General features: G+C 35.8%; 1 protein-coding gene across 5 annotated transcripts in view; it reads left to right on the top strand.

The window, feature by feature from the left end:
• Positions 1–21,258, top strand: part of cacna1ha (calcium channel, voltage-dependent, T type, alpha 1H subunit a) — a 78,406-nt gene that overhangs the window by 29,262 nt on the left and 27,886 nt on the right. For 3 of the 5 annotated variants that reach the window (XM_046835337.1, XM_046835335.1, XM_046835336.1), the window contains exons 3-9: positions 9,011–9,131; positions 9,659–9,792; positions 11,707–11,804; positions 16,419–16,578; positions 17,503–17,806; positions 19,048–19,140; positions 19,240–20,005. In XM_046835337.1, the coding sequence (XP_046691293.1) occupies positions 9,011–9,131; positions 9,659–9,792; positions 11,707–11,804; positions 16,419–16,578; positions 17,503–17,806; positions 19,048–19,140; positions 19,240–20,005 (1,676 nt within the window). The remainder of the gene's footprint in view (positions 1–9,010; positions 9,132–9,658; positions 9,793–11,706; positions 11,805–16,418; positions 16,579–17,502; positions 17,807–19,047; positions 19,141–19,239; positions 20,006–21,258) is intronic. The other 2 variants (XM_046835339.1, XM_046835338.1) reach the window with 1 other exon arrangement.

Here is a 21,258-nt window from a genome sequence, read left to right as displayed (position 1 = left end):
ACTAAAATAGTTTATTAGATACTGACTACATGTTAGATGGTTAATTATTTTAAAAAGTATAATGGTCAACATTGTAATAAAAAAAAGTGAATTGAAAAAATCTACATATATTCACAGTAAGGTTAAAAACAAAGGAGAACTAAGTCATTGAAGTGAAACTGACATTGAATGGCTTGGATTCAAAAAATACAAAAACATTGTTTTTTGCTGCACGTTGGTGTCTAGGAAGATGTGCTATCAGCATTTTTGGTCTTGTGAGCTGGGAATTTACTTAACACTGCTCATCTAGCAATTTCTGTATCAACTAATTACCTTAGTGATCTTGTTAAACTTAGATCTTGCTCCCTCAGGCAAAATGCATCAGTAATCATTTTTGAATGTTGCAAAGATGCTCAAAAATCAAAAACAAGATCACAGCTAGAATTCATTTGATTGACCAGATGATAAATGTAAGGCCAGAAAAAGGCCTGTGTTATGGCAAAAGACTAAATGCATTTTTAAATGTGCAACCAAATGAACTGAAGGAAAAGGTTGCTAGCAAGCAACTCAGCATGTGTTGTATCAGACTGTAAAAACTTCTACTTTTTCAAGAGTTCACCAGGCATAAACATTTGGTAAAACTGTTGACTTGCAAATTTTACATGATCACATGATTATAGAAAATTTTTTCTCTGCTTTTACTCTAAAAATGTTTTTTACTAATTCGTATAGCAATTTTTGTGACAGAACTGAGGATGTCAATAGCTCATGCAAACAATATGGCAGTTCAGTCCCTAAAATATAGCACTGGCATGATGTCAGACCTACCTTGTGGTGAAAACAGAACAATAGAAAGGTAACCGCAAAGATATCCATTTAATGATGACCTCTGGTGTCCAGGACTGCTGTTATACTTGGACAGCATTTTCATATACAGATAAAGTAGTTTAAATGGGACATACAACTTAATCCTTTTGCAAGTATTTAGAATTGATGTGTTTGAATGAATGTATTGGATATACGATATTTTCAGACATAATTAGCAAGGCTTTATTGGAATAATGTTAATTGCTAACAGTACTTTAATATCCATTAGGGTTGCACAAGCCAGTGCACTCTTAGTGCCGTCCCAAGCCCGGATAAATGGGAGGGTTGCATTAGGAAGCGTAAAACGTGCCAAATCAAATATGCGGCTCACGAAAGAGATATTCATACCGGATCGGTTGAGGCCCGGGTTACAAACGACCGCCACAGGTATCATTAGCCAACAGGGTACCGGTGGAAATTGGGCTACTGTTGGCTGAAGAAGGAGAAGGAGAGGAGGAAGACGTCTACAGAGACGGCAGGGAAAGGAGAAGTGTAAGAGAGTGGAGGTTCGGGTTGGTACTTTAAATGTTGGTACTATGACTGGTAAAGGGAGAGAGGGAGCTGAGATGATGAAGAGGAGAAAGGTAGATATGTTGTGTGTTCAGGAGACCAAGTGGAAAGGTAGTAAGGCCAGGAACATTGTAGGTGGGTTTAAACTGTTCTATCATGGTGTGGATGGAAGAGAAATGGTGTAGGGGTGATTTTAAAGGAAGAGTTTAGTAAGAGTATAGTGGAGGTGAAGAGAGTTTCTGATAGGGTGATGATCGTGAAGCTGTGAGTTGAAGGGCGATAATAAAATTTCATCAGTGCTTATGCTCCCCAAGTGGGTTGTGAGATGGGAGAGAAGGAAAAATTCTGGAGTGAGTTAGATGAAGTGGTAGAAGGGGTACATAGGAATGAAAGATTGGTGATTGGGGAAGATTTCAATGGGCATGTAGGTGAAGGGAACAGAGGGGATGAGGAGGTGATGGGTAGGTATGGTCTTAGGGAGAGGAATGTGGAAGAACAGATGGTGGTAGATTTTGCTAAAAGGATGGAAATGGCAGTGGTGAACACTTATTTTAGGAAGAAGGAGGATTATAGGGTGACATATAAGAGTGGAGGAAGGTGCACACAGGTGGACTATGTTCTATGTAGGAGATGCAAGCTGAAGATTGGAGACTGTTAGGTGTTGGCAGGGGACAGTGTAGCTAGACAGCATCGGATGGTGGTCTGTAGGGTGGTTTTGGAGGTAAAGAAGAAGAAAAGGAGAGTGAAGACTGAAAGAAGAATAAGATGGTGGAAACTAAAAGGACTAAATCCATACTGCAATAGTTGCTGTTTGCTTCAAAAATATAAGTCCCATTTGTTGGGTGCAGTAAGTAGACAATATCTGTATTGTAGTACCTTCTGCATGGCTTGTTATCAGGGGCACCAGTTTTAATTATATGACGTGTGTTTAGCCACATTCATCAGTGTTCTGTCAGAGCAGATCTGTGTGATGTGCACATCTTAGATAGTTTCACTGATGAAGTGTTAATCACTTTGTGATCTCGCTTTATTTTCACCTCACTGGTCTTTCTCACTGGATCTGTGCAGGCAGTTGGTCTAAATCACCAGCTGTCCTTCCTGTTACTGAGAAACAGGAAATATGTACAACTATGTCAGCTGGACTGTGTAAGCAATGTAATCAGTATAATGAAGAAAAAGTACACTGCCACGTTTGTTGCTTGTCATTATGTCAAAATCCTAGATGCAGCTTGCTATATTTGTTGCCACGGATATTAAATAATATGCTAGCTGCTATTTTTAGTTTCCATTATACATTTAAAACTGGAAGGTGTTTATGCTAGTAATTAAATGTTTTTGTATCATTTTGGTGTACAATTGTTTATACCCACCTGCATAAACCGGGCGCTTGTATACACAGCTGGCTCAGCCTGCAGGTGAAAGAACTGTAGTGCAGCTCAAGGACACAGTGGTGCTCCATCACACAGAGCTTGTTTAATTGCCGGTGTGTGTCCTCTGTAAACACTGTCTTAGTTAGAGCAAAGAAAATAGCTAATGCCTAACACAACAACTGCTCTATCTTAAGGGCTCACATCTTATTATGCTTTACTATTCATTCAATTTCAATTCCATTCGATGCATCCACATGGGACAATAAACTGCAGAAGTTCCACAGTAATGTCATGTCTTTGTGTTTATAATATTATGTAAAGTTTAGTTATAAGGAATGAGCTGATCTCCATATATTTTTTTTTAAACTAATAGTTCCTGAACTTGCTTTGATTTAACTGCTTTTCTTTTACTTTCATTTAAACTTTTATCAATCAGAGGCTAATGAGCCACATCTGTTAGAAGATTAGGAAACCTTGTTTATAATGCTATAGCTACAGTGCCATGGCTTTTAATAACAATTACATTTTTTTTTAACATTGGTTGCCAAAAAACCTTTTGTACAGCTGCAGGAGTGTTAGTAATATTAACAATGTAATAGCATACCTTTCTTATGTCCTTAATTAAAAAAACATAAATCCTTACATTTTATTCAGTCCAGGTCTGTAGATTTATTAAATTAACCAGAAGTCTCTTAGCACAATGCTAGGCTTTTAAGATTTTGGAGTGGATGGCAGACAAATAAGCAAAAAAGCTACTGTAAATTCCAAGTGTCTTGACTTTCAGAGCACTTTATTATAGAGGCATGAATTTATAAGCAAATTGTATTGTCTGTATTCCTTTGAAACCCCTTGAAGCATTTTCAACAGTAGGTGTTGCTTTCACATTGTCTCTGTCAGTGTCTGTCCTCCTTATATGCACGGAAGAAAGAAAATTGCAGCTTTTACAATATTTTTTGTCTTTTGTCCTTCACTGAAGTTTAATGTGAATGATCCTGATTACTTTATTACCTGTTGGTTTTCCTGTGGCATAGCTGACCTAGATATCTTAAATATGTTAAGTAGAGTTCCTAATTTACCTGACAAAGAGAAATGGCTGTTTTAGTACTGATTAATTGAATAATGTTCGCTTATTTACACTCCAGATGCATTACTGGCTCAACTCAGCTGAATTGCTAGTTTACAGTATGACTGAGCTGCTTGTCTATTATTGTTGCTCTGTCCTGGCTGTATCCACTGATATATTAGCTGACATTTGTCACAGGCAACACTTGTTGGTGGTCTATGACTCATAAAAAGTTGGCCTCTAGTGTGAACAGAGTGAGGTTAAACATCATTCCACATTTGTGTAAATGATCTTTTAATGCCTTGAAAGGTTGCTAAGTGATGCTAAAATGACATTTATCAAAGGTGTAGACAACACTTCTTGGAAAGTACCCATAAAAGTAGCATAGATCTGATATTCCACAAATTTTCATGCAATTAACAGATGGCTAAACAAAACAAAGATGGCATCTGGCAACGCATTTCTCTGTGGAGGAAGCAGAGACTTATTGTAGCAGGACACCACGGTTGAAAAGGGGATGAAAGACATAAAGATGAGGAAAATAAGAAACACTGGGATTAAAGATGATTCAGCAGAGTGATGCTGTTTGATGAGAATTCACTGTGATCTCACCACAGACAGCTCGCAGGGGCAATGGCTGAGAGATCTCTCTTGTTGCCTTCAAGGCAAAGCCCTGTCCTGTCTAGGGAGGATTTTAGCCATGGGCATAGTCCTGACTTAAACCCAACTGTTCCTTCTTTCTCCATGTTGATGATGCCTGTCGCTGGAGTGCATTTGTCATCTGTGACCTTGTCAGAAAATATTATTATACATCAACTTTAATGAATTTGCCTTCTAATGAAATTAAATGGAGCACTGCACAGCTTTAAGCAATGCTGTGACTTTATGATAAGTTGCCTACAGAGTCACAATTAATACTATTCCTGATGCTACCTCAAAAACACTGCTAGGCTAGTAATCTTGTTTTGCCAAACACAACTCATTCTTTATTTCGGAAATTGTATGTAATTATGGATTTCTAAGTGCAACAGTTTACATAAAGCCAATTAATGAATAGCTAGTTACATTTTAAAGAGTGAAGGCAAAACCTCATATTAGCACCTATCATATGTATATTTACTCAACTTAGCTGCTTTGCCTATGCTTCTTTTATTAACAACTAACACCTTATTTTCCTTATATGAAAAAAAAAAAAAAAAATCAATGCTCTTGATTATACAACATTATTGCTCAACCTTCCACTTTTAACATGACTCAAGCATTAGCGTCTTAGTCATTAACTCCTGGTCGGTGTGGCTGATGCTGAACAGAAAGGTTTGTTCTGACACAAAGACACATTTCCAGATTCAGCAGATGGCAGATGTTCACAGGACATCAAGACATAAGATTCAGCTCCCACATCATAACCAGAGTCATTCCTTCAAAGGCAGACAGTTTTACTGAAGACTAAAACCATCTTCCTTGTGCAGCCTTATAGTGAACAAATTTTCTGGGAAGTTGTTGTCAAGGTGGATAGTGCCTGTCGAATGTTTGGAACCACCTTGTCTTTTATTGCTTTTGAGACCCATGCATGTTCCTTTTGTTTACATGCAACAAACTAAGTAATGGGCAAAAAACACAGGAATTGCACCATGAATGACTGGAAGAAGGTTCTGTGGACAGATGAGTCCAAAATGTGACATTTTTTAGCTCTAACAGAAGAACTTATGTAAGACTGAGAACAGGAGAGAAGATGTTAGAAGACTGCCTCACACCCACAGTCAAACATGGAGGTGGAAGCCTAATAGTGGGATGTTATACTGAAGCAGGGAAGGTTGGAGACTTATTCAGCATAAAAAAAATTACTGAACCAACATTGCTACCATTCCATAATTTAAAACAATGCAATTCCATCTTTCCAGTGTTCCAACCTTCCAGTGTTATCGGCCATGGAATGGCCTGCCCAGTCACCAGACCTAAATCTTTTAGAACTGCTCTGGGAAGAATTGGATCACAAGGTCAGAAAGGAATCTCCAACTAACGGAGAACATCTTTGGCAAGTTACACAATAGGCACGGCAAATTATTTCAGATGAGAGATTGGAGAAACGAACTGTCTGGATGCCAAGTGTACACAAAGCTCTTATGTTAAGGGAGGACTTAAAAAAAAAAAAAAACATCTGCACATTTATATTTGGTCTCTCATGTGTGCCTTTGGGATTTCTAGAAAATATCAACTGAGCAAATCCCATATGTCTTTGTTTTTTTGTTTCTTTCTTTCTTTCTTTCTTTCTTTCTTTCTTTCTTTCTTTCTTTCTTTCTTTCTTTCTTTTCTATTTTTTCATCAACAGCAGTAGGACTTAATGTTTTACAAAAATAATAATAATAATAATAATAATAATAATAATAATAATAATACAGTGGTATACCTATAAACGATCTCATTGGATATCAAAGTACTGTTACGTTAACCGGATGAAAATGTTGATTTAACAATATAGCCCTTGAACAAGGTATACAATGGCAGAAATCTTAAAAAAGCATGAAGCTGGGGTGGCCATGTTGAAATCTGTGTGTATTTACTTTTAATAGTTGGATCATCATTAACTCTTCACTACATGCAAAAATCAAGTCTGAATATGACTCTTGTTAACATTTTGACTATTTATATTGTCTGTTGTTGTTCAATAACAGACAACATTCAACACTTTCCGTTCTATTTATCTTCATGTAACTTGGCATTTAAAGTTTTAAAGTAATTTAAAAAGATTGGAAAAGTTGCATGCAGGGTCATGGCTGAGAATGGAATGAAAGCAAAGAAAACTTAAAAGAAAAACCAAGAACAGATATAGAGAATATATTTTCTACAGAGTTGGACAAGCTGATGAGATGGTGCTTTGGAAAGTCTTATTTTGGCAGTAGTGCATTCTTGTTGGCCTTTTAAGGAGATGGATGGATGAGGATCAGACAGCTGTGAAATGGTCTCTTGTTCTAAACGAAAAAAATGCTTGTCTTCCAACACAGGGACACATCATTAATTTATGTAACTCTGACTGCTGTTTGTCTGTGAGACTTTCTTAAAATGTGTTTAGTATCATCAAGGGAGCCAGGCTACAATTCTTGACATTTACTTCTGTTAACCTTTGTAATGATTTATTGAACAGAAACTGCAGTCTTCTAGTTTCTTTAGAGAGAGGAACTCAGTCATAAATGTAGTATATTAACTGAAATTGTGCCTGACTGTAACAGACCATTTTTGTTTATTTTTTTAATCTTAAATAAACAAGCCAGCAGTTGAGAGTGGCTAGCAAAAACTACCTCAGACCACCTAAGGAACAAAACTTGGAAGGAACCTATTCTTCTCTGGGTGATGTTTTGTTTTAGTACCCAACTCATCATATTAAAGTTTTTACAATAACAGAAAGCAACACACTAACTGTTCTTTGATTATTATTATTATTATTATTATTATTATTATTATTATTATTATTATTATTATAACACTTTTTATTACAGTTTCTGCATTTATCTTCTATATTTTTTAAATATCCAATCCGAACCATATTTATGATTAAAATTAGACAAAAATGCAAAGATTCTAATAAGACTAATACACGTTGTAATCACATTTATTTAATTAAATTCTAGGATTATAGTTCCAATCAGTGCCAAAATCAACCTCATGAGATATCCTAATGTAACTGGTTTACATCAATAATACATGAATTGATCGCTACATAATTCAGTCTGGTATTGAATTTCAATTAGGTTGAGTAGAAGCAATAAAATAACATTTGGATAAGAGGCTATATATGTGTGTGTGTGTGTGTGTGTGTGTGTGTGTGTGTGTGTGTGTGTGTGTGTATATATATATATATATATATATATATATATATATATATATATATATATATATATATATTTCTCAGGCATGTCTTATAAATGAATTTAATTGACATTATCATGTTTTTTATCTGGATGTAGAATAGATAATGCTATGATGTGTTCCACTTAAAAAGAAGATCTGAATTAAACATGTTATGCTTTTCAAAAAGCAGATCGCCTCCTTGGATGGTTCTGTCGCTGTGTTTTAGAGATTGTGGAATGGGAAGGTGCCTTATGATTGCTTTTTTGTGCTGTACATGTTCATTTGTGAATGTATTTGTGTTTAGCCAGGCTCAGGCGTATTAAAGTGTGACCAAACTGATGATATTTGTGATTCTTAGTTCTGATTGGTTATTATCATAGCCAATCAGAAGTATTTGCTGAATTATTATGACAAGGTCTCTGAATTTGTTGGCTACTCCAAGTAGCGATTACGAAGTTCGTAAAAGCTGTATTAATACGCAGGTTAAAACATGTCACTTGAATATAGATATGTTTATTTTTTTTAACATACTGCCTATTAGCAGGGTTGCTTGAAATAAAAAATGCTAGAAAATTTGTCCACTAGGCAACTGCAAATAATAACTAGTAGTGCAGACTTGGTTCATTGGTAAGAAGATTTGTATAATAATAATTTGTATTTTTGAATATCACAGTTATTTAGCACAGTTACTCAGCCAAATAATTCCAGACCAAAATTGCAACTTTTCGATTATATTTTTTTAACTTTCATTTTATTTAATATTGTATTATAAACAACCAAATTTGGGTAGATAATATGAAATCATTATTAAAGCAAAATAATACTAAAAGCTAAAGTAACCACTTTATTCTGGTCAGGGTAATGGTTGATATACTGTATACCGTGGAAGGGATACCAGTTACTGCAATTCCAAAATAAATATGTCAGAAGACATAAATATTTAACAACTCACCAACGTCACCATCAGTTTAATTAACTTAGAAAACTGTTTGTGATGAAGAGTAAAATATAAATCATGCAGCTCTTTTCCTTGTGCTAAACTAGTTGGTGTATAAAAAGACTTTTGTTGTGGAATATATTATTGAAAGAATAAATTAAATTTTGTTTAAACTCTGTCTGCATAAATAAAACCCAGATCCACTGAAGCATAATGAAATTTCTCATTTTTGTTAAGTAAAAATCTTTTCCCAATTATTAATCAGGGTTTTACAGGTTTTGTAATTAAGATTTTAGCACAAAGCAGAAACACAGTAGTTCACTGTAAACAAACATTCACATTGAGAGGAAATATTTTTAGCTTAATAGAGCAATTTGACTTGTAATGTAACATGTAAATTAACATTGTTTAAGCATTATTTTCTTGACTCCTGGTCACCTGGTTCGAGCATGTAAGCATGCTGGTTATACTTCTAAACTGTGTGACCCTGGGCATGTTCCAGCCCTGCGAGGACGTCACATGCCAGTCTGAGTGGTGTGTCATCCTTCAGGTAAGCACTGTGAGCACACGATAAAAGATTTTTTATTTATTATTTATTCATCTGTAACTTACTTGTAATGTACTGTATATTGCTCCAGTAATCAAAGAAGGAGGAAATAAACTTGGCCAAATCTCAAGTTGTTAGTGTAACTCTGTGAGTCCCCATGGCCCTCCACAACACCCCATTAGGACTCCAAGGGAACTGTATATCTGTGGGAATGATACTGGTCAGCACATTCAGACAGTGATTTCGGTATGATTCAGTCAGAAGGTACCTAACAGGTAGCACATAACCCATGGCTTTCCCACTCCATCCTACAGGTTTGCCATATAGTTTATGTTGCCTCCTGTTGAGAATTATATATATATATATATATATATATATATATATATATATATATATATATATATATATATATATATATATATTAATTAAAGAATGCATTCAGACCCTTAGAGTGATGTACTTTTGGTAAAAAATAACAGCTTCCTGTTTTGCTTTGTACACAGTGGTCATGTGTAATTTCTGTGTCACTTTGTACTCAGGCATTTGATGACTGCATCTTTGCCTTTTTCGCTGTGGAGATGGTTATCAAGATGATGGCTTTGGGGATTTTTGGATCTAAGTGTTACCTTGGAGACACATGGAACCGCCTGGACTTCTTCATTGTCATGGCTGGGTGAGAGATTCATATTCACTGTAAAATCAGTTCTATACAAACTTTCTTGCAAAAAACCACAAAGGGAAAAAAATTAAGCTTTTACTGGTGTTAACAACAAATCATAAGGAAACTAGCAAGAATTAAACCAATATACACGTGAGACTTCCTTTGCTACTATTTGCTGCATTCGCTGTTTGGGAGAAAGTTCTCTTTTATTTGTGTCTACAAAGGTAAAATCACAATAATCAAAAGGTTTTATGTAAATTGAACACACAAATATAATTTAAATACTAGTTATTATATGTACATTTGCCACCCCTGATGCAGTCCATCAGTGGGCTAATAAAAGAAACCAGGTTTGAGCAGTGAGAGATCTATACTTTTTGTCTAATTCCTGCTTATTTCCTGAAAAATGATTTATTGTTAAGGACATTGCCCAGGCTTGTATTTGGACCACTAATGTGCAGTAAGTACTATGTCAGCAATTCTTCTGCTACAGAATGTAGCCATGGAGGTTAATAAATGTGGCCTAGCACACTAATATTAAGTGTTCTGTATAAGGTTTGTTATTCATAAGTTACTTCTTGCCAGCTAACATTTTATCAATAGACTAGTTAATAGCTCAATATATTTTCATTCAATATAGACAATAAAAGTTGGGATTAGACAAGAAAACTTAAAACAGTAAAAAAAAAAAAATTATAAATAAAAAAATAAATAAGAATAATAATAATGATAATAATAATTATATATATATATATATATATATATATATATATATATATATATATATATATATATAAAATAAATAACTAAAATAAATAACTGAAGGTCTATGCTTATTACAACTTATCCTAATGTAGCTAATTATTAGGGATGCAAATGAATATAAATACATTACTTAGAATTAACAGAATGATATATGGGTGCTTTGGGTTTTTTCTGTTTTAAATTACAGTGAAAGTTTTTACATTTTTCTGTAAAGTAACTAGCCCAAAAACTAAAGTAAATCTTATATTATATTAATGGCTATTGTTGTCAATAAAACATTGAACTTCTGGTCTAGACCACATCTGCTTCAGTTTCCAGATGTCTGTATAATAAAAAGGCAGATAAAGATATCTTACTGACTACAATCTCACATATGATATATATGCTTCGTATAATATAATACAATTATAAGATTATTATAAATTAAAAATTGCATTTATTCTTCTTCAGGAATTCTTTGCACTGCTTTTCCACTTTATCATTGTCTAGTTTGGACAGAAACGCTATAATTAGTTAATGAACTTCTCTAAGTGTCAGGTACGGCTTGCTGGATGTGTTTATTCCTGGTCTATATGTTCGTAGAGATAACTCATGATCAAGAGTTGTATTTCAAAAACATGCATAATGGCACACAGCACATACAGTGATTAGTAGGTGTAAACACAATCTGTGGAGCGAGTCATCAACAGAGTGTACACATCAGACTGGTATTAGGAGCCATTGAATACAACACCATTAACTTTTAAATTGGAAAATCATTGAAAAGAATCCTGAGGGGGAAATAATTTGACTCCCATTAAAGTTACTCGAAATGCACATAATCAACACAGTTAAGTACATCATTAAAATCACCCTGTTTATATCTATTTCTTGTCCTGCTCATTATTGTGTACAAGTGATTTGCACACATAGAGTCATACTGAATCCAATAATGGAATTGTAATACAAAAAGCCTCCCAAGTCTTGAAGCTATTTTTAATAATATAGTAGTAAAGTCAAATAAATATATGCACCCTCTACCTATTCTATCGATGTAGCTAATTAATGGAACCCCAGAGCATAAGATTGCATGTAATCATCTAAAGTCAAATTACTTGCTACTCAAAAAGGTCTTAGTTTCTGTTTTTGGATATGACAATGTACTGTTCTGTTCCAATAAAGGATGATGGAGTATTCATTGGATGGTCACAATGCTAGCCTGTCAGCCATCCGGACTGTGCGTGTGCTCAGGCCTCTACGAGCCATCAACAGAGTCCCCAGTAAGTAACTGTGTAAAATGAATGCTAGAAAGTATGAAATGTCACTGTCAGAAAAGCAGTTTTAAACACAGAGATAATCGCCAGAGAAATATGAGAAGGCAATCTGAGTTCATGTTCAGTTAACGAGCAAATTGTGTCACTTAGTGACATTTTAATAGGAACTATTTCACCCCTAATTTTTCATGCAATAATATAATCATCCAGTCATGTGGCAGCAGCACAATGAATATCAAATACAAAAATCATGCAGATACTGGTCAAGAGCTTCAGGTCAATTTTCACAAAAACAGTGTCAGGTCTAAAGGGGACAACATACTACATGTACTCTTATTAAAGTGGCCTGTAAGTAATTTTAACTGATTGCATGCAAAAGTGAGTTTGTTTTTTCAAATAGCATCCCAAAATTCAATCATTTGTTTCAGCGATTATTTGTGTTATGAGTTTCAATGTCTTTTTCTACCTCTTTTTTACTTCTCATTACATTGGATCATGCATCTCCATCCCTCCCTGTTTTCTACATCATTAACCACCTGCATTGTTATCTTCCCTCACAACATCCATAAACCTCCTCCTTGGCCTTCCTCTTTTCTTCCTTTCTGGCGGCTCTATCCTCAGCATTCTCCTACCAATATATCTCATATCCCTTCTCTGCACATATCCATAACATCTCATTCACCTTGTCTCCAAACCGTCCTACATGCATATGATCTCTAATAAACTGTCCATCACCATTGCAAACAGAAAAGGGCTCAGAGCAGATCCTTGTTGCAGTCCCACCTCCAACTTGAGCCAGTCTGTCTACTGCACACTTTACTGCTTTCATACTGTCCTCATACATGTCCTGCACCACTCGCACATACTTCTCTGCCACACCTGACTTCCTCATACAATATCACAACTCCTCCCTCAGCACCCTGTTGTATGCTTTCTCTAGATCCACAAACACACAATGCAACTCCTCCTGACCTTCTTTATACTTCTCTATTAACATTCTCGATGCAAACATTACATCTGTAGTGCTCTTCCTCGGCATGAAACCATACTGTTGCTCACAAATGGTCACCTCTTCTCTCAGCCTGGCTTCCACTACTCTTTCCCTTAACTTCATGGTGTGACTGATCAACTTTATTCCCCTGTTGTTACTGCAGGTCTGCATTACATTCTTAAAAATCGGTACCAGCAAACTACATCTCCATTTCTCAGGCATCCTCTCACCTTCCAGAATCTTGTTTAACAATCTTGTTAAAAAACTCCACTGCCAACTTCTCCATGCTTCTACTGGAATGTCATCTGGTCCAACCAAATTTCCATTTTTCATTCTCTTAATAGCTGCTCTCACTTCCTTCTTACTAATGCTATCCACTTCCTGCTTCACCATCTCCACATCATCCAACCTTCTCTCTCTCATATCCCTCATTCATCATGTTATTGGTTACACTGAATTTAATTAATACTTTGTCCTAATAATAACTAGTAAATAAGCAAAGAATATAAAGGGTTAAGCAAGTACAAATTCTGCAACTTTTATCTGTATTTTGTGCAGTGCTGTTTGAAGTACACAAACCATGTACTTGAGTTAAAGTAGAGATACAGTTGGTAAAATATTACTCTAGTAAAAGTGCTCCCTTTAAACTTTCACTTAAGTAAAAGTACAAAAGTGTTTGCCTTTAAATATACTTAAGTATCCAAAGTACTATGAATTATTAGGGCTATAATCTATTTTGTCACAAGTCTCTTGCTTAATCAACTCAGATTGTGTGAAAAATAGTCTAATATTACTCATAGCACACAAATCTATTAATAGAATGATATTAATCGAACACTGATTGATATCTATTAAAATGATCATGAGCCCAAAACCTTCTGTTCAATTACTCAATAAATAAATAAATAAATAAATAAATAAAAAGCTAGGCCACAGATATTGTGGTGAGTTAGAGTCAGGAGTTTCCTCCATCATTTCCTCCATTAAAAATATTATGTTTACTGTTACTGATGCTGAACTGTATGTTCAGGCATAGTAGATGCCACCAAATGACAATCAAAACATGTTCAAACAGAGAGTGCACTCTACACTAAATGGTGGCTTGCTCTGTGCCACCTTGACCAGTTAAGTGTTTTATCCACTTATAAATAAAAAGTGATTTCGTAAATAAAGAATGATTTCGTAAAATGTAGTTGAGTAAAAAGTAAGATATTTGACTTTGAAATGTCGTAAAGTTAAAGCAAAAGTCTCCCCAAATGAAAATACTTTTGTAAAGTACAAATATGCAAAAAAGCTACAGTAATGAATAACATTTACTTCAATACTGTCCACCACTGATTTTGTGACACAAATGTGTTTGTAAACAGATGTGTTTGTTTCCTTTTTTGGAGCAAGATTTCACTGTGAAGCAGGTTGTAAATTCAGCGCTACGTTAAGCCTCTCCCTGCTGCTACAGTATTAGCGATTTCACTGTAATTATAGTGATATAATAGTGTGATTCATCTGCCTGAGTCCAAGGGTGGTACTAAGGTGGAATCACAAGCGATTTTACCACTTGGAAAAAGTGTGTGTGTGTGTGTGTGTGTGTGTGTGTGTGTGTGTGTGTGTGCATGTGTAGGTGTGTAGGTGTGTGTACGCACATTTGTTTGACCCTAGCTGTTCATACCTGTAGTCTTTTTATTTGAATCGACTTTTTTTTTTTTTTTTTTTTTTTTTTTACAGACAGTGTATTGCTCATTCAGCATTAGTGTGTAGGAGTGTATGTGCTTGTGCTGGTCTTCTCATTTTTCTCCACTATGTGACCAAGCACTCCTCCAGGGAACTCATTACCCTGCCCATGCTTTGCTTGGGCCTGCTCTTAGATGGCTCTGTGCTGTCTAATGTGGGAGGCATGGACAGGCCACATAGAGCATGTTTTCTCTCTACTCAAGCATGTCCATTTAAGACTTTCTCCTAACCAAAAGATTCACCCAGATTACAGCAGCCATATATACTCTCACAGTCATACATATACCCAGACTTATTACTAATTAGTATTTAATTAGTATTTCTGTAGAATAAGCCTGTAACTCAGATAGCTATTTCCTTTTGTAATCTATTTGCATTTTTGGCTTTTGCAGGCTTCAAATCAGGAAGTAAGACACGCATAAAATATCAGCATTCACATTCACTTTACAATGTCGTATCAATTAATTTCTGATTCTACTGTCTCTTATGCTAAACTCATCTTTTAGTAAAGATATTCATTCATATTCAGCTCATTGTAGAAGGATACAGTTATTGACGTATGACCCTAATTAAAATCTGCTATTGTACTTATATAAAAAGCATGTGGAAAATGAGTAATAGGCCCTATTTGAATTCAGTCACATGTGTAATGAGCATAACTTGGAAAAATAAGCCAAATTTCACTGTTTTCACTGATTTTGTGGAGAGAAATGAACATGTCTGCGTTGATGTGGCTGGAGTGATGGGTTATGATCTGCGAAATGCAAACCTGTGTATTTAGTACTGTCTGTTGAGACCTTCTCTTTGTACAAATACAAGAGAATGCTGTGTTGTCCTTAAACATTACATGTCCTACAACCATGCTTTGTTGCTATTATCACTAATATAATATAAAAGGACAAGTGGACTACAGCACTCAACAGCTAATAACTGACAGCTAACAACTGACACATTTTGACAAAACTATTTATAAACCATTTCTTATATAACATATACCGTTTCTTACTACTTCCATCAAACAGACAAGGCATAAACTGGAATATGCAATGTGTACACTCACACACCTGCACAAGAAAACACATTCATTTGATGTATGTCAACACTGATGCATTTTATTTAAGACAAAAAAACACATTTATTTGATCTCAGACAGATTTCTAACACCAGGACAAAATGGTATAATGTCAATATGGTGCACACCTGAATATATATAAGACATAATGCTCAACTGGATTGTCACTGGCCAGAGACTGGGACACTTTTGGTTCACTGAAAAACACTGAGCTCATTCTCAAAAGAAACTTGTTGGATTATTTGGAACAGCAGGTGAAATCTGAAATTTGAGCCGAATTGCACCCAGTTAGTGGAGAAGTGGGCTAAATTGGCAGAAGCAAGACGCTCCAATTATTGAGAAATTGCACATGCACTTGATTTCTGTGTTCAAAGAGTATAATACCAAAATGCCGATGAATTATCTTTGTGAAACTACCACTCCACAACATATTTTGTCGCATTTTGAAGGGAATTGTAGAATTTTTATATTTTATATTCTATGCCAGAATCTTAAAAATTCATAAGATGTGGGGTTTTAGGATTTAAATTCAGTTGTTCAGTCCATCTTATTTGTAGAATATATGTGGAAACCTAAATGTAAACAGCACTAGAACTGATTAGATTTTGGAATGAATTCAAACAGGACAAACCAATAGTTTTTAGTTAACAGTAGTCACAGACAGACTTGGCAAACTGAGATGTTTTTGATGCTGCCAAAAATCTGCCTATTTGTTGGCAAAATTGAATGTTTTGTTTATAACATTGTCTTATCAAATCCATAAAATATGAAATAAAATGACTTGCAAACGCATATCTCTCTGTCTTTCTCTGCTGCCTTTTTTGTGCAGGTATGAGGATACTTGTAACTCTGCTCCTAGATACTCTGCCTATGTTAGGCAATGTCCTCCTCCTGTGCTTTTTTGTGTTCTTTATATTTGGCATTGTTGGGGTGCAGCTTTGGGCTGGTCTTCTAAGGAACAGGTGTTTCCTGGAAAACAACGCGAAGGAGTAAGTGACTTTTTGTTCTCTTCTTGCTTTCCTTCCTGCTCTCTCCCTGTCTTTCTAAAAGTGCGTCAGAGCTTTAGATGTTATCCAATGTGATAGTCAGCTCTTGCCACCAGCAATGACATTTCAAAAGCAGACAGTCCAGTAAATTGAACATCACACGCTGGTGTTAAATCTGTGTTGTGAAACAGCCCCTGAGCAACAAACATAAATATACAGTAACCCCCCGCTTTACCACGGTTCGAATCTTATGCCCCCGGTTTATCACGAAATTACATTTGCCACATAATTAATTTGTTTTATCAAACAGTAATTTGTCTTGCATATAGCATGATAGACCAAAAAACTTATAGGGAATTGTTTTATGTTGAAATAATGAAATATATAAATGCAAATATAATTATTAATTAAAAATGTGTAACAATTAGTAAAATGTTAATACAATACAGTACTGAATACATAAAATAGCATTTTTGGGGTGGTGTCCGTTTTGGAACTAACCACTGCGATAAATGGGGGATTACTGTACATCTAATATATATAAATAAAACTGTAGCAGGTTTTAATGTTATGGAACAAATTAACACTCTCTTTATGTTCTGTTAATCCCCAAAAGCTAATTCTGAGCTATTGAGCTTCACTGTTCGATCTCTAATGAGCTGGTGGGAAGACTTGGTCTCTATTTTTACAAGGTTTTTATAATATAATTGCAGAATGATGGTGACAAGGCTTTAAATTGTGGCCTTAATTCACAAGTAGTTACCAATAGTCTTTATTCAGAAATAGTCATAATTACTTTTTTTCTTGTCTATAGCTTCTTATTATGATAGAGTATAATTACAGTCTTATTTGCCCATTTGAGTCTTTCTTATCTAGGCAATGAGTGATGAAGAAAATTCCCAGTATTCTCCTTTATTCTCTCAACAGTTTGTATAATCTGTCCTTCATGAGTCCATATTACATGCATGAGGATGGGGAGGAAAACCCATTTATCTGCTCCACAATAATTAACGGCATGCTCAAGTGCACCGACGTGCCCCATCACAAGGAGGGTGAGATGGAGTGCAATCTAAATGCATCCCTTGGACACAGCTTATCTGGCCCTGATACCAGGAACGGTTGCGTAAACTGGAACCAGTACTACAGTGTGTGTCAGCCTGGGGAGCTTAACCCTCACAAAGGGGCTGTGAACTTTGACAATATTGGATATGCTTGGATTGCTATTTTCCAGGTAATTGTATACTGATGATAGCGCAGTTCAATGACTGCAATGTTTTGTAATAACAGTAACAAATGTCTTTTTTATTGGCTAAATAACACTGTTCCATCAGGAATAAAGAGTCCTATTAAACACACTTTTGCTGTACCAAAAAAAAAAATGAAACACCTTCTGAGCAAATGTGATGTTTTAGTCATCATTGTCTGGCTCCATCACACTACAATGTTTCCCTCCTTTTTTGAACATTGTTGGCCATCTGTGTCTTTGGAATCTAAATGCTTCATAGAATGTCATAAAATGGCAGTGGATCTACTCATATATTAATTTATCATCTTTCCAATCTGGCTGTGCTGACCTTTAGCTCTTGTCTCAAACAGTGTCTCAAGCAATGCTTAATCTCAAAGAAGACTAAATATACATTGGATGGGGATGTGTGAACCAGGCATGACAATCTCTGTGTTCTCAGTTAATGAGTGTCTGACACCTGCAGGTCACTCTCATTAGTTTGGGTTTGTTTTTGTCTTTTGCCCACTTCATTGACTTGGTAACCAGTAAAACATGACATTCTATTATAGAACAGGATGAACTGCCACTATGTAAACATGGTACATGACAAGACCTTTAAGTCATGCACTGAACCTCCATTAGCCAGAAGAGAGGAGAGGACAAGCAACAGATAACTAATCAGCTGTGAAGTGTCCCACAGCTAATAACATATGAAGTGCAGAGATTTAGCTGCGCCCATCACAGTGTAATCTTGTAGAGACTGTTGGAAAACAGCTGACTGCCTTTTATACTTAAAAAGAATTCAGTCCCTGGAAAGTAGTCTATTTTAACTGCATTATTAGCACACTGTATTGAATGACATAAATGGAGAAAACCCAATAGTGCTGTCCCACATAATTTAAGTTTGTAGATGCAAAGTGCCATGGTTTAAAAAAAAGAATTGTATTGTTCACTAAAACATACTGCCAAACACCTAGTCAGGTGTCCTTTAGGAATTGTAAAACTTTTGTAAAATGAAGAAACGTGTTTTAATGATTTATTTTGTAACATGATACAAAGCTTTCAGATACAGAATGTGCCTTGAAAAAAATCTTTCATAAGCTAAACAGAATAGGTTGCAGGAGGTGAAATAAGGACATATTAGAAATGGTTGACTGTTATTATTTTTTAGTTTTCCCAACAATCCCTATATGACCTTGCCCATGGAAGTTACACAATGATTGTTTTTGTGTTTCTTTTCTTCACAGGTTATCACTTTGGAGGGATGGGTAGACATCATGTATTATGTTATGGATGCCCATTCATTTTACAATTTTATATATTTTATATTGCTTATTATAGTAAGTTATTGAATTTTTTATTTTATTTCTACCTATTTTTTTTATCTATATTCTATCTAAAGCAAAGCGAAGAAAACTAATTTTGTTTTTATTGTTCAGGTTGGTTCTTTCTTCATGATCAATTTGTGTCTGGTTGTGATCGCAACCCAGTTCTCAGAAACTAAGCAGCGTGAGAACCAGTTGATGCAGGAGCAGCGTGCGCGCTACATGTCCAATGACAGCACACTGGCCAGCTACTCTGAACCTGGCAGCTGTTATGAGGAAATGCTCAGGTACATTAGCCACTTGTACCGCAAGGTGAAGCGCCGTGTATTCCGGATTTACCACAGCTGGCAGAGCAAACGCAAGAAGAAGGTCAACCCCAACAGCGGCGCCTTGCCAGGGGGTGGAGGGGCCAACGGGCATGGCAGAAAGAAGACTGGTGGGCACTGGGCACGTTCTGTTCACAACCTTGTCCAGCACCACCAGCATCACCACTGCCACCACAGCAATGGCAGCCCAAGTCCTCAGGCCATAGCAGAGAGCACTGATGTTCTGGAGATGAGGTTTATCACATCAGAAGTACAGCTGACAGTACCAGCACAATCACCTGCTGGTTTGGATCTTTCACCAGGACACCAATCAGTACATAGCATTTTTCAAGGTGACTTTCACGATGCTCCACAGATTTGCACAGGCACCACAGCTGGTGTGAATCCTCTGGGGAGACTTAATGGGGGCATGAACTATCCTACTATTTTGCCATCCTTCATCTGCAGCTACACAGGCAGCAACATAACAGCCAAAGGTAGAATCGGGGTGAACAACAGCACAACAGATATGATGGATTCATTTGAGAAACTACAGCATCTCACAGGAGAGCACAGTAAGAGCTCTTTTTTTTCTGTCAGGAATAATTTTATAGCCATGACAGCAAACCTATGCCTCAAATGTTAATCATTATCCAATGTGAGGCATCAGTCTCTAAATATAGCATGGCTTATAAATAAAGAAAAACCTGGCATCACCTAGCAATGGACTCAAATTTAACTTCAAAAAGATACTTATTTTGGAAAAACATACATCCATATAATATATTTGTTAATATAACAGAAATTAAAACAAATTAACCAAATGAGAATTAAATGTTTATTGTTATACATCAAATTTTCAAAAGCATTTCACTCAAATAACTTTTAATAATTGAAATGGCTTTTAAACAAATCTGGAAATATATCGATGTTCAGCGGCTGAGAAAAATCACGTAACACCTAAAAAAAAAGAAATTTTGAGAAAATGGCTGACAAACATAACTTGGGGTCAACAGAATACCATAGGATTTCACTGAATCTTTCAGTGAAAGTCTTTAAGTATTTATGTAAGTACTTAGACTTTATAGACAAAAGCTTTATATGTGGATTTTGAACATACAGATCCATATTTTCCCCCACACACTTTACTTTTTTTATTAACCACCACTCTTTTTGAAAGGCTTACCAGTTATTTTTTCCTATGGGGATTGTGTTCAAAAGCATTAGTGATCATTAGTGATTCAAAAGGTACCAATGTTGGTTTAGTGTTCTAATTCATCCCAAAGATGTTCAGTGGGATTGAAAAGAGGGTTTTTTGCAGGACACTAATGTTTTTCTTCTGCAAACCACATAAACCAAATTTCTATGGAGCTTAATTTGTGCACAGGGGCATTGCCATACTGGAATGTGTTTGTGTTTCTGTGTTGCAGCAGAGGATAATTGCAATGCTACAATTTTGTGAAACCACATGTGGATGTTATGTCGGGTGTCCACAACCATTTGGCTCATAAGAAACTTATAAATGGAAATGGAAACTTAACAAAAAGCCTGGCTAGCAATTGGAAGCAAAAACACCTTTTTTACCTTTGGTGCCTGGCCTTAAACTTTTTATAAGCCAGTGTATTCCTGGTGACTTCAGCATGCACACAGGATGAACTAACTGCTTTGACATCAAATTATTAAACACATTGTTCCTGTGATAAATTCACATTACTTCCCTTACAAAGAATCTGTTTACTGTAGTAATGAGCTGTGTGTGTGTGTGTGTGTGTGTGTGTGTGTGTGTGTGTGTGTGTGTGTGTGTGTGTGTGTTTATAAAGCTTTCTCT

Source organism: Silurus meridionalis, chromosome 22, assembly GCF_014805685.1.
Source record: "Silurus meridionalis isolate SWU-2019-XX chromosome 22, ASM1480568v1, whole genome shotgun sequence".
Lineage (NCBI taxonomy): Eukaryota > Metazoa > Chordata > Actinopteri > Siluriformes > Siluridae > Silurus > Silurus meridionalis.
Note: the sequence above shows the minus strand (reverse complement) of the source record. Positions and strands in the feature narration are given on the sequence as shown.